General features: G+C 40.0%; 1 protein-coding gene across 1 annotated transcript in view; it reads right to left on the reverse strand.

Moving 5' to 3' along the window:
• Nucleotides 1-13,298, reverse strand: part of OSTM1 (osteoclastogenesis associated transmembrane protein 1) — a 31,803-nt gene that overhangs the window by 14,469 nt on the left and 4,036 nt on the right. Inside the window, exon 2 of the mRNA XM_055260575.2 lies at nt 6,470-6,584. Within this exon, the coding sequence (XP_055116550.2) occupies nt 6,470-6,584 (115 nt within the window). The remainder of the gene's footprint in view (nt 1-6,469; nt 6,585-13,298) is intronic.

The raw sequence follows: 13,298 nt of genomic DNA on the forward strand, positions 1-13,298 counted from the left end.
AAGGCTCAGGCATCAGCTTGAGAGTCATTCTTTCTTTTTTTTTTTTTCTGAGACAGAAGAATCTCACTCTGTCACCCAGGCTGGAGTGCAGTGGCATAATCTCAGCTCATTGCAGCCTCCACTGTGCCCGGCCTCAAGAGGCATTCTTAAAGGTATTAAGGATTCAAGTTAAGACCTTACAGAGAAACCTACTAAATTATCATAACAGGAATTATGCATCTTTAAATAAAGCATTTGGCATCTCTTAGGAATTTTACAAAGATCTTTGCTGTTTTTCAAAACTAGTTTTATAGAAAATAGCAGAGATAATCACGAATTTAGGGTAAGCTTCAGAAAATAAAAATAAACTACGGAAACTTTGTACCTAAATGGCCTAATTAAGTTTAACAAATATGAAAACTAAGATACTTTATAAGATACAAATAAAATGATTATAACGCTTAGTACATTTCCCTCTGGATAAAATACAGGAAAGAAAGGTTTTGGGCCAGGTTCGGTGGCTCACGCCTGTAATCCCAGCACTTTGGGAGGCCAAGGTGGGTGGATCATGAGGTCAGGAGATCGAGACCACGGTGAAACCCCGTCTCTACTAAAAATACAAAAAAAACTAGCCAGGCATGGTGGCGGGCACCTGTAGTCCCAGCTACTTGGGAGGCTGAGGCAGGAGAATGGCGTGAACCCGGGAGGCGGAGCTTGCAGTGAGCCGGGATCTCGCCACTGCACTCCAGCCTGGGCGACAGAGCAAGACTCTGTCTCAAAAGAAAAAAAAAAAAAAAAAAGAAAGGTTTTGGTTAATTGACCTTCTGGTTAACCATTAAGTACTATTGTTGTTGTTTTTTAAAGCATCAAGACATACATTTTTGTATTAATTGAAAGTTAGTTTTCCTTTGATGAATCAGAATATACATCGGGATTACACAGTGGTTCAACAGCATCATTATGCTCATTAATTATCACCCAGATCACCTGTATCACTGAAGATATAGGTTGCTCATAAAGAAAGAGTTTTCAGTGTGTAAGAACAAATACCTGAGCTGATAATTTTGAGGCCTATCTTATTACAATAATGCTTCATACTGGATACTGCTTACCAACGAATCAAAACACTAAAGCAGTCATGAACTCATCAAATCTGGTCATTCTGCTGATTATTTAACTGTTGTATGCACAAGATAAGCAAGAAAGGTCTCATTAACAAGGCTATCCCTATGTCAACAATACACAGCTTTAAAATTCTGAGAAACCTTTAATATACTCTCTACTTTTTAGCAGTCATTCTCCATCAGAAAGAGCTAGTTTCCATGTTATTTGTAGTATGAGTAGAAAGAGTTGCACTCTTAACACTTCTTTTGACCTTCCATCGATTTTCAATAACCAGTTTCCTACCAAGACTAATACCATTTGAAGACACAGGAATTCTGAGGAGAAAAGGGATGGGAGTAGTACATGGATGGCATTCTCTCCTCTCTTGGATTCCTAGCCTCCCTTTCATGAATAATAACTGCAGAGACTAGAAGCCACCCCTATTTCAAGCTAAATTAAGCAGAACAGGAGGATAGTTTTGGGCAGTATACTCATTTTAATAATATTCTTTCTAGTAATATTTTACCTTTTATGTTTTTACATTTTTTCTGTTATTTAATAATATTATTTTACAAAAATTCTAATAGCCCCTGTGATGGTCTGAATGTGTCACCCAAAATTGAGATGTTGAAACTTGATGGCCAATACAATAATATCAAGAAGTGGGGCCTTTAGGAAGTGACTAGGTCATGAGGGTTCCTTCTTCACAAATGGAATTTACTCTTCCACTCTTCTGCCACGTAAATGGGACGACGAATGACGATAATTTTTAATGCATAATTCTGGAAAATGAAATAGCTAATCTCTCTAACCACATCTGACATACAAATACTCATCACAGATTTGAACATTCTGTTAAATTTTTTAAATTTCTATATATTTTTGAATAGGTATTCAATGTATATGGCATAAAATCCAAAGGGTACAAATGCAAATACAGTGAAAACTAAATCTTCCTTCCTTTCCTGCCCACGCAGCTATCCAACTGCCTTCCCTCAAAATACATATGTATTTTTAGAACACAAAATATCATACTTCTCTGTACCTCGCTTCTTTTACCTGAGACCATATGTCTGGGCCAAATTAATTTTAATTGGGAAGAGTCTTTTAAGTAAGTCATATCTAATTGCTTAGCATTTTATTTGGTCCTCAGAAGTTCAATGTAAGGAATATTTTCAAGATAGGATGCCTCACAGAAGAACAAAATACCCTAAGAATTTATTCTAAAGCATTTTATACCTGCCATACTGAGTAAATATGCAGTAAAACGTTTTCTTTTCAACTAACTGGTGAAAAAAGGTCTGTACTTCGAATTAGTGAAATCTTTATTACAAAACACCTTTTAAGCCAGGCACAGTGGCTCACACTTTCAATCTCAGCACTTTGGGAGGCCAAGGAAGGAGGATTGCTTGAGTCTAGGAATCCGAGACCAGCCTGGGCAACATGACAAAACACCATCCCTATTAAAAACACAAAAATTGGCCAGGCATCCTGGTGCTGCCTGTAGCCCCAGCTACTTGGGAGGCTGAGGCTGGAGGATCACTTGAGCCCTCAAGAGGTAGAGGCTACAGTGAGCTGAGATTGTGCCACTGTATTCCAGCCTGGGCAACAGAGCAAGACTCTGTCTCAAAAATCAAACAAACAAAAACATCTTTTAAAGAAAAAAAATGCCCTGCCTCTTCTAAGTATATACATTTAGTCACATCCATCAAAAGAAGTGAACCCCTGGCTCGTCTGAAGGTAGTGAGTTATCTCAATTAATTGTTCACAGTCGGTTATAGACCAAACACCTTGTTCTACTCTTTCCCCTCTACAATTGACTAGTCTTAAAATAAAATTAAAAAATAAAGAAGTGAATCCCAGTCTATATCCACTTATTCCAATTAACTGATTTTAAATTATTTATAATTAACATATTTTTCTATGTTAATGGATTTTTCTAAAAAGCTTAAGAATACTTAAAAACAGGTCTACATATGTTAAGCAAATGCTCTTCAATTATATTTATACTAGAAAATTTTACTCTGAAAAGTAAAGAATACGCTAAAAAAAAAAGTTGTGTTAGTCAAGCTTCGGAAACAAAATTTTAAAAGTCAATATTCAATATACCATGGTATACTGACAAGGGAAAAAAACTGGCTGGGGCTTCTTATCCCATTTTAGTTTTTCTTCATATGAACTAAACAAAAAGACAAGTCTTTATAAAAGCTAAGCTACTTAAGGACTTATAGGTACACAAATTTTTAATCTATCCTTCTATTTCCAAGGCCCCTCCCTACTTCATATTTTCTCTCCTTCTTGCCTAAACTATAGCAGTAAACTTACTGGTCTCTCTCTCTTCCAATGAGGTTCCATGAAAAAAGGATCTTTGTAGGTTTTTTCTTTCTTTTTTTTTTTTTAAGGCTTAGAAAGTGCTAGGTTAAATGATGTTTAAAAAACCTTTTTCTTTAAGACAGGGTCTTGCTCTGTTGCCTAGGCTGGAGTGCAGTGGCACAGTCATAGCTCAATGCGGCCTCCAACTCCTGGGCTCAAGCACTCCTCTCACCTCAGCCTCCCAGGCAGCTGGGACTATAGGCGTCTGCCACCATGCCCAGCTAATTTTTTTCTTTTCTTTTCTTTTTTCTGTAGAGACTTTGTCTCTACAAAAAATGTTGCCCAGGCTGGTCTTGAACTCCTAGGCTCAAGCAATACTACCACCTTGTCCTCCTGAAGTGCTGGGATTACAGGTGTGAGCCTCTCCATTGAGCCAAAAAAAATCCTTTTAAAAAAATCTCAATGCATTTAATATTCCAGGTGCATTGTAAATCCCAAAGATATTACAACATACAGTAGTCAACTCTTTTTTTTTGAGATGGAGTCTCGCTCTATCACCCAGGCTGGAGCACAGTGGCACAATCTCGGCTCACTGCAAGCTCCGCCTCCCGGGTTCATGCCATTCTCCTGCCTCAGCCTCTCCAAGTAGCTGGGACTACAGGCGCCCGCCACCACGCCTGGCTAATTTTTTGTATTTTTTTAGTAGAGACGGGGTTTCACCGTGGTCTCCATCTCCTGACCTCGTGATCCGCCCGCCTCGGCCTCCCAAAGTGCTGGGATTACAAGCGTGAGCCACCGCGCCTGGCCGTCAACTCTTATCTTCAAGGGATATATTCCAAGACCCCCAATGGATGCTTGAAACCAAGTACAGTACCAAACCTTCTATATACTATGTTTTTTTCTATTTCTATGTTTTTTTTTCAAGTATAGTACCAAACCTTCTATATAGTATGGTTTTTTTCTGTTTTCTGTATCATACCCATGATAAAGTTTAATTTATAAATTAGGCACAGTAAGAGATTAAAAACAAAAACTAATAATTATGTTACTATTATTAAAGAATTAGTAAGTAAACTAAGGGTTACCTGAACACAATTAGTGCCATACCATTACAGATGACCTTATAACCAAGATGCTCCTGAGTGCCTCACAGGAGGGGCAGCGTCTACAGCATAGATATGCTGGACAAAGGGATGATTCATAGCCCAAGTAGATGAAGCAGGATGGCATGGGATTTCACTATGCTACTCAGAATCATACACAATTTAAGATTATAAATTGTTTACTTCTGAAATTTTCCATTTAATATTTTTGGACTGCAGTTGACTGCAGTAACTGAAACTACAGCAAGTGAAACCATGGCTAATACTATATAATCATAATAGGAGAATACTGTATAAGCCTTTCTTTTCTTTTTTTTTCTTTTGTTGTTGTTGTAGACAGGGTCTCGTTCTGTTGCCCAGAGTGGGGTGCAGTGGCACAATCATGATTCATTGCAGCCTTGACCTCCCAGGCTCAAGTAATCCTCCCATCTCAGTCTCCCAAGTTGCTGGGACTACAGGCACATGCCAAGTCCAGCTAATTTTTTATTTTTTGTTGAGACAAGGTTTTGCCATGTTGCCCAAGCTGGTCTTGAACTCCTAGGCTCAAACAGTTCTCCCACCTTGGCCTCCCAAAGTGCTGGGATTACAGGTGTGAGCCACCATGCCTGGTCTATAATCCTTTCTTAATAATATGGTGATATTCTAAGCAGTATAAAAAATGTTGGCCCAAATAGTAAACTACTCTATCAGTCAAGGTCCTACTTTCCGTTGCCAACTTTACCTCCCACTATGCTTCCTGGAACATCTGTTGCCTCTGCCCATACCACTACCTGCAATGTCCTTCTCTCATTTCTACTTTTTTTTTTTTTTTTTAAGACAGGGTCTTGCTCTGTCACCCAGGCTGGAATGCAGTGGCACAATCATATCTCACTGCATCCTTGAATTCCTGGGCTCAAGGGATCCTCCTGCCCTAGCCTCCCAAGTAGCTAGGACTACAGTCACACACCACCATGACCACCTAATTAAAAATATATATATATTTTGTAGAGACGGGGGTCTCACTATGTTCCCCAGGCTGGTCTCAAACTCCTGGGCTCAAGCAATTCTGCCTTGGCTTCCCAAAGTGCTGGGATTACAGGCGTGAGCCACCTCACTGGTGTCATCTCTACTTATTGAAATCATGTCCAATAGTACAGGCCTAGGTTCAAAAGGTAGCTCCTCCAGGAAGTCATTTCAAATTCTCCCCCGTAAGATTTATTTTCTTCTTCCTCCGAGGACTCTATAACTTTATTAAAGCATTTATGTGTCTGTCCTAGGTTGTATTTGTAAATATATCTTTCTCACTCACTAAATTATAAGACTTGAAAAATAAGAACTGCCTAGCACATAGTTGGTATTCAAAACATCATCTGAATTGGAATAGTGATTTTAATTTTTCCAAAGAATATCTAAAAATAGATCTTATTTTATTACACAATTACACACAAACCTGCCAAGAAGGTAGAACAGATATCATCATCCCACCCCACCCCCTGCCACATACCACTTGACAGATTACTGTAAACATCATAATTATTATTATACTAAACAGTTAACATTTCTTGAACATTAAATATGTGTCAGGCATTGAGCTAAGTGCTTTACACAATTTATTTCATTTCATTCTCAAGGCGACTACGTAAGATAGGTTCTATCATTACCACCAATTTACAGATGAAGAAACTGAACTTCCAAGAGGCAAAGTTTTTCTCCCATATCTGACAGCTAGTAGGTTAGGGCTAGTAAATGGCAGAACTTAGAATCAAACCCAAGTCTGTCTAAATCCAAAGCTCATAGTAACTGCTACACTTTTCCACCTTTCGCTATTTGCTCAGTTGCCATTAATAAACCACGGTGTCCATGACAGTTTATTTAAACTTAGCAATAAAAAGTATTGTCCAGCTTCAAAGATCCCAAAATTCACTAAAATAAAATCTGACATCTGTACTACTGAACCATAACTGCAACATGAAAATGAAAGAATTACTTACTTGCACAATTTGCCTCCTGCCATGTGGTATTAAAAAACTCTGAGAGAATCACAACTATTTGCATTCTATCTGCCATTAAGAGACTTCTGGCACAACTCTGACTCTCTGAAGTATTCTGTAACAAAAAGAAGACAGAAAAATACAATCTGAGTATTTTTAGACTCTGCAAACAACTTGAGGCAAAAACCTTACAAAAATAACATTATAAGCTTTTTAACACTTTGTTTGATATGATCAGATAATGTTAACAATAATAACAATGAAAATAAAGTAATTAGCAGCTAACATTTATTGGTACTAGGTTCACTTGTAAAGGAAGAAAATCTTTGTTATCTAAATAGTTTGTACTCAGATGGAAAAATATGCTTTTGTAGATCATTTTAATAATGAAAGAAACTCATGCTGTGCAAATAATAAATCCAAGTTCCCAAATCATTTGATCCTTATCTATTTCCTTTCCCTTGTGCCCCAAGCAAGGAACTAAGTCCTGCTGACCCTTGATTCTTTCAAAGTTATTTAACTCCTACTATTTACTAGGCACTATAAAAATCCTGAAGTTCTGAGGATATAAAAAGTATAAAAGAATGCCATCCATTCTGGGGCTCTGAGAACCTCTCGCAGATACACAGACAAGGAGTTATACAGTGTGATGAACAATAAAAGAGAGTGGTAACTCCTGGGAAACAAATGATCAGTCATGTGGGAGAAGAAATGGAAAAAAGGAGAAAAGAGGGAGAAAAGGAAGAATTTCTGCTTCAAAATATTTGCTGATGTTCATTTTGGGAAGGTTATCTTCTTTGTAGCTTAGTTTTGTCATCCCATTAAAAGGTACATTTGAATGAGTGCTTGCTTTTAAAATAGTGAATTGAACAAAACATTTGATTTATTATTATTATTATTATTTGAGACAGAGTCTCACTCTGTCACCCAGGCTGGAGTGTAGTGGCAAGATCTCAGCTCACTGCAGCTTTTGCCTCCCAGGTCCAAGCGATTCTCATGCCTCAGCCTCCCGGGTAGCTGGGACTACAGGCGCGTGCCACCACACCCAGCTAATTTTTGTGTTTTTAGCAGAGACAGGGTTTCACTACGTTGGCCAGGCTGATCTTGAACTCCTGACCTCAAATGATCCACCCGCCTCGGCCTCCCAAAGTGCTGGGATTACAGGCATGAGCCACTGCACCTGGCCATGAACAAAACATTTTAAAAGACTCTTTTTTAGAATTACCTTCTGAGCAATACCAGTCATAGAAGAAAATTTTCTATTATCACTTTTTTTTTTTTTTTTTTGAGATGGAGTCTCACTCTATCGCCCAGGCTGGAGTGCAGTGGTGCAATCTCAGCTCACTGCAACATCTGCCTCCTGGGTTCAAGCGATCTTCCTGCCTTAGCCACCCGAGCAGCTGGGACTACAGGCACGTGCCACCATGCCTGGCTAATTTTTATTTTTAGTACAGACGGGGTTTCACCATGTTGGCCTGACTGGTCTCGAACTCCTGACCTCAGGCGATCCACCTGTCTCAGCCTCCCAAAGTGCTGAGATTACAGGCATGAGCCACCATGCCTGGCCTATTATCACTTCTTAAGTAGAAGTAATAATACTGTATTAATACAAGCCTGGGTCACCAGCTAGTGACCTTGGGCAGCTGACCCAACCTCGCTAAGGTTCAGTTTCAAAATCAGGGGTCCTACAGTTACTGTATTAAATGAAATAGCATACATTAATCACTCAGCACACTGTCTGGTACACAGTGACGGATATATGCTATCTCACCTAGCTACCACGCTGCCAACCTGAAGTGCTCTAAGTAGGTTTAGTTGGATAAATGTAATTAGTTGGTTAAGTTGAATCTTCATAAGTAGGTGACTGGCTATTTTAAAAATCAATACAGTAGAGCCTGTATGAGTGTTCAATATGTGGGATAGTTCAGTTGAGGAAGATTATCAATGTAGTTTTGAGAAATTAGGAAAGAGTTCATGAAGGAAGCAGGATATGAACTAAGCTCTATATTGAGGAAGAGAAGAGGATTCAAAAATAGAAGAATTAAATGATCATGGGGTGAAAGTGATAATGATTATGTGGTATTCAGAGAGTATTCAGTAGTCTATGAAAGTAGGGCTATTAAAGGGCTAAGTTAGAGGGCTATTAAAGGGCTAAGATTATGAGAGGCCTTGAGGGTCATGAGAGTTAGCCAGTGAGAAATTCTTTTAAGATTTATGAGGGGGTGTCATGAAAAGCAGTTTCAGGAATATATCTTTAGGCCGTGATATGTAGGGTGAGGAGGCAGGGAGGCTCATTACACTACTTCCATAGCTCAGGTATAATGAAAGGATGATGGCAACAGTGAGGACAGAAAGGAAATGATTAATAATCCAAACGATGATGAGGTACTTATTTAGTACTTACCAGTTCTAAATGTTCCAACTGCATTTCCTTATTTAATCCTCATAACAACTCTATGAAATAGGTAGTGTTAGCTGGGTAGAGGGTAAACTATCAGAGGTGACTGAGAAAGAAGAATTAGAGAGATAAAGAAAAATAAGGAGAGCATGATGTCCTGTAAATCAAGGAAAAGGGAAGGGGTGGTTATTTGTGTCAAATCCTGCTGAATTGGAGGTACATCTGTCAACACTGGCAGTATTGGTGACACTAACAAGAATGAATTTGATGGAGTCCTTGGGTGTGAAAGTGAGATCAGAGTGGGTTGAATAGAGATTGGAAGATGAGGACGTGGGAAGAGTGAACCTAGACAACTGCTGAAGAGTTTGGCCTTGATGGTGAGATAAGAAAGAGAGGTCACTAAAGAGCAATGTGGGACCCATGCGTCATTACCCTGATGCATGGTTTCTTAAAGCATGATATCCACCTATATATGTTTAGGTTTCTCTTCTGGACAGATGTCCCTTTAAAATGGAAACTGTCACATCTTTGTAATCCCAACACCTCGCCAAGTGACCAAAAAATCAATGGTCCTTGCTTATACTTAGAACTCTTAATACTCAAATCTATCCTAACCACTCAGCAGAACCCTAATCATCATGAAGCCAGCCATTTCCTTTGATCATGCCTGCACCCAGGAAGTCAGGAGCTGCTGGCAAAAAATTAACAACACAGATTAATTCCACAGTAAATCCATAATCCCAAACCATACCCCTCACTTTTCTGTCTGCTCATTCTCTCCTTTTTACAACCGCTATTTCAAATCCTCTCCACTCTCCCAGAAACTCTGATCTCTCTCCCACTCTCTACTCTCAAAAGAAGATCTAGCCTCCTGGATAATAGAAGCCTTCGAGCTGAAACTCTAACCTGCCTACCTCTCTCTACATGCAACCTCTCCTTCTACCCTCCTATTATGGTGGGGAAGGCACCTGCCCCTTTCAAGGTCCATCTCTCTGAGGATGCCCTAGATCCCATCTACCCTGCGTTTTCTGGAAACTGACCTTGTCTGCTTCCCACTCCCTCCTACAGAATCTTCACCTTCTCTAAAGGACCCTTACTATCAACATTTAAACATGTCCACTCTCTCCCATCTTGGGCAAGGAAGAAGGGAAGGCAGGACAGAGGAATGGAGGGACAGGGGAATGGAAAGAAATGATAGAAAGTCGGCCTGGCACTGTGGCTCACGCCTGTAATCCCAGTACTTTGGGAGGCTGAGGCAGGCAGATCACCTGAGGTCAGGAGTTTGAGACCAGTCTGGCCAACCTGGTGAAACCCCATCTCTACTAAAAATATAAAAATTAGCTGGGTGTGGTGGTGCACACCCATAGTCCCAGCTACTCGGGAGGCTGAGGCTGGAGAATCACTTGAACCTGGAATGGTGGAGGTTGCAGTGAGCCAAGATTGTGCCACGCACTCCAGCTTGGCTGACAGAGCGAGCCTCTGTCTAAAAAAAAAAAAAGAAAAAAAAAAAAGAGAGAGAGAGAAATGAAAGAAAGCCTCTGAGTCCCACACTGCTCTTTAGTGACCTCTCTTTCTTATCTCACCATCAAGGCCAAACTCTTCCGCAGTTGTCTAGGTTCACTCTTCCCACGTCCTCATCTTCCAATCCCTATTCAACCCACTCTGATCTCACTTTCATACCCAAGGACTCCATTAAATTCACTCTTGTTAGTGTCACCAGTACTGCCAGTGTTGACAGATGTACCTCCAATTCTCTCAGCAGGATTTGACACAAATAACCACCTCTTCCCTTTTCCTTGATTTACAGGACATCATGCTCTCCTCATTCTTCTTTATCTCTCCAATCCTTCCTTCTCAGTCACCTTTGAGAGTTTACCCTCTACTTAATCTTAAACTCTTAGTGTTCCTACTCATTCTTCAGGTATGTTCACCCATGTCATAATTTCAAATGCCATTTTTACGCCGACACTCCCAAAGGTGTTATCTCCAGTCCAGTCCTCTAGATGTGTATATTCAACCACATAGGCAATCAGTATATCCACTTAGAAAGCTCATAAACACCTCAAAATCAACAAGTTCAAAACTGAGTTAATGATCTTCATCCACTAAATAGACTCCTCCCTCCAGCTCAGTAAATGACAACCCTATTCACTAAGCTGCTCTTATTAAAGCCCTGGAAATCATCACTACCTTCTCCTTACTCCCCACATTCAACTAACCTCCAAGCCTGTTATTTCTGCCTCCTAAGTATCTCTGAAATCTACCCATTTCTCCACATCATGATGGCCCCCACATAGCCTAGACACCACTGTGTCTCACACCACTGCAACAGTCTCCTAATCCATCTCCCCACATATCTTCTTCCCCTACCCTCCCCAGCCCCTACCCTCTCCATTTTCTGTCACATAGCCAGCATGGCCTTTTAAAGTACAAATCTGATTATGTCATTCCACAGAATGAAACCCTTCAATAACATCATACTGCTTTAAAACCAAAGTCTAAAATCCTTAACATACCCTACAAGGCCCACATGACCTGGCACCTGTCTACTTCTTTAGGCTCAGACCATGGGTTTCCTTCTTGCTCACTGTGCTGTGTTCTAGACCTCAAATACACCACAAACTCCTTCCCATCTCAGTCTTCATGCCTGCTATTTCTTTACATGTATACCTTCCCTCCCCTGCCCCGTGTTCTCTCAAATTGTAGGTGTCTGCTTTAATCACTGACCATTCTACCGACCCCCCAGTCATACTCAAGATCAGTACTCTTGTCATATGCATTGGTAGCATCTGGGTTTTTTAATCAGCAACACTTATCACACATTAATTAAATAATTATTTGTATAATGAGATGCTTAATGTCTGTCTTCACACTACAAGCTCTGCTCATTCACGCTATATCCCTAGTAGCTACCACAACCTGTACATAACAGGTACTCAAAAATTTTTTTGAATGAATGCAGAAGAAATATTACATTTTCTGATCTCTAATGAAAGACATAGATTATTATGCTATGTTCTGGTTTTCTCCCTATAGTCCTCAGAATTTGTTATTTAATAATCTATAGTAAAAGTATATTGAATACTCACCAAATACATAACCCAAATGACCAGCACTTCACAAAGATATACAGATACATAGATAGATATAGACAGATAGGTAGATGGATGGATCTATAGATCTAAATTTTAAACACTATCTAAATTTTAAACAAGCCAAGTAGAATAGGACAGAGCCTACCAATTCAGAATCTGAGGGGGCAAAAGCATCCTCAGGACCATTCTGATAATGCTGAATCACAATGAAACTATGTCCCTATCAGTTTAAACTAAAAGGAGAAAGTATGACTCTAAGGAAGAGGGAATCCCTCAGTTCTATCATTCGGGTTTCAGAAATCACTGTATTTTTTACCTTGAGATAATAAAACTACATGCGATTCCTGTCCCAGAAATTCTAAAAGGAAGTGACAAGAACCTAGGATTCTTATCAGGGAATTCTATTATAGTTAAACTAATTATATTGCTGTACCACATAAATAGCTTACTAGTTTCTGGCTTTGATTCTTTTTTTCTCCTTGTTATACTCCTCCCCTCTCTCAATCAATCCATGTCCATTCACACTAAAGAAGGGTAGAAAGGATGCCTTGAGATTCAGCTTGTAGGTTTCCCCTGATGAACCAGCCTTGCTCTGTTCCCTCATTTTTTTTTTCTTTTTTTTGAGACGGAGTCTCTCTCTGTCGCCCAGGCTGGAGTGCAGTGGTGCAAACTTGGCTCACTGAAACCTCAGCCTCCCCGACTCAAGTGATTCTCCCACTTCAGCGTCCTGTGTAGCTGGGATTACAGGCACACGCCACTACTCCTGGCTAATTTTTTGTATTTTTAGTAGAGACGGGGTTTTGCCATGTTGGCTAGGCTGGTCTCAAACTCCTGGCCTCAAGCGATCCACCTGCCTCGGCTTCCCAAAATGCTGGGATTACAGGCATAAGCCACTGCATCTGGCTCTGTTCCCTTCTTTAACTTGGCATTCCTTTCACTCTTTTGCTCTAAATTGCTATGGTGCAATTTATAACACTCACTGATATTTTCCTATTTCCCCATATAAGGTACTTTATTTCCCCTAACTATACTGATAGTTTGAGGCCTGAATCTTACCCTTCTTTTCCTTCTTATCCTTTTACCAGCCCAATATTCAAGAATAGTAGGTGCTTGCTAAAAACTACTTTAAATAAAAGACTGAGTCTGAGTCAAACAAAATACATTACACTGGATAGGCTGGGTGTGGTGGCTCATGCCTGTAATCCCAACACTCTGGGAGGCCGAGCCGGGTGGATCGCCTGAGGTCAGGAGTTCCAGACCAGCCTAGCCAACATAGTGAAACACTGTCTGTACTAAAAATACAAAAATTAGCCAGGCGTGGTGGCGGGCGCCTGTA

This window comes from Symphalangus syndactylus, chromosome 2 (genome assembly GCF_028878055.3).
Source record: "Symphalangus syndactylus isolate Jambi chromosome 2, NHGRI_mSymSyn1-v2.1_pri, whole genome shotgun sequence".
NCBI lineage: Eukaryota > Metazoa > Chordata > Mammalia > Primates > Hylobatidae > Symphalangus > Symphalangus syndactylus.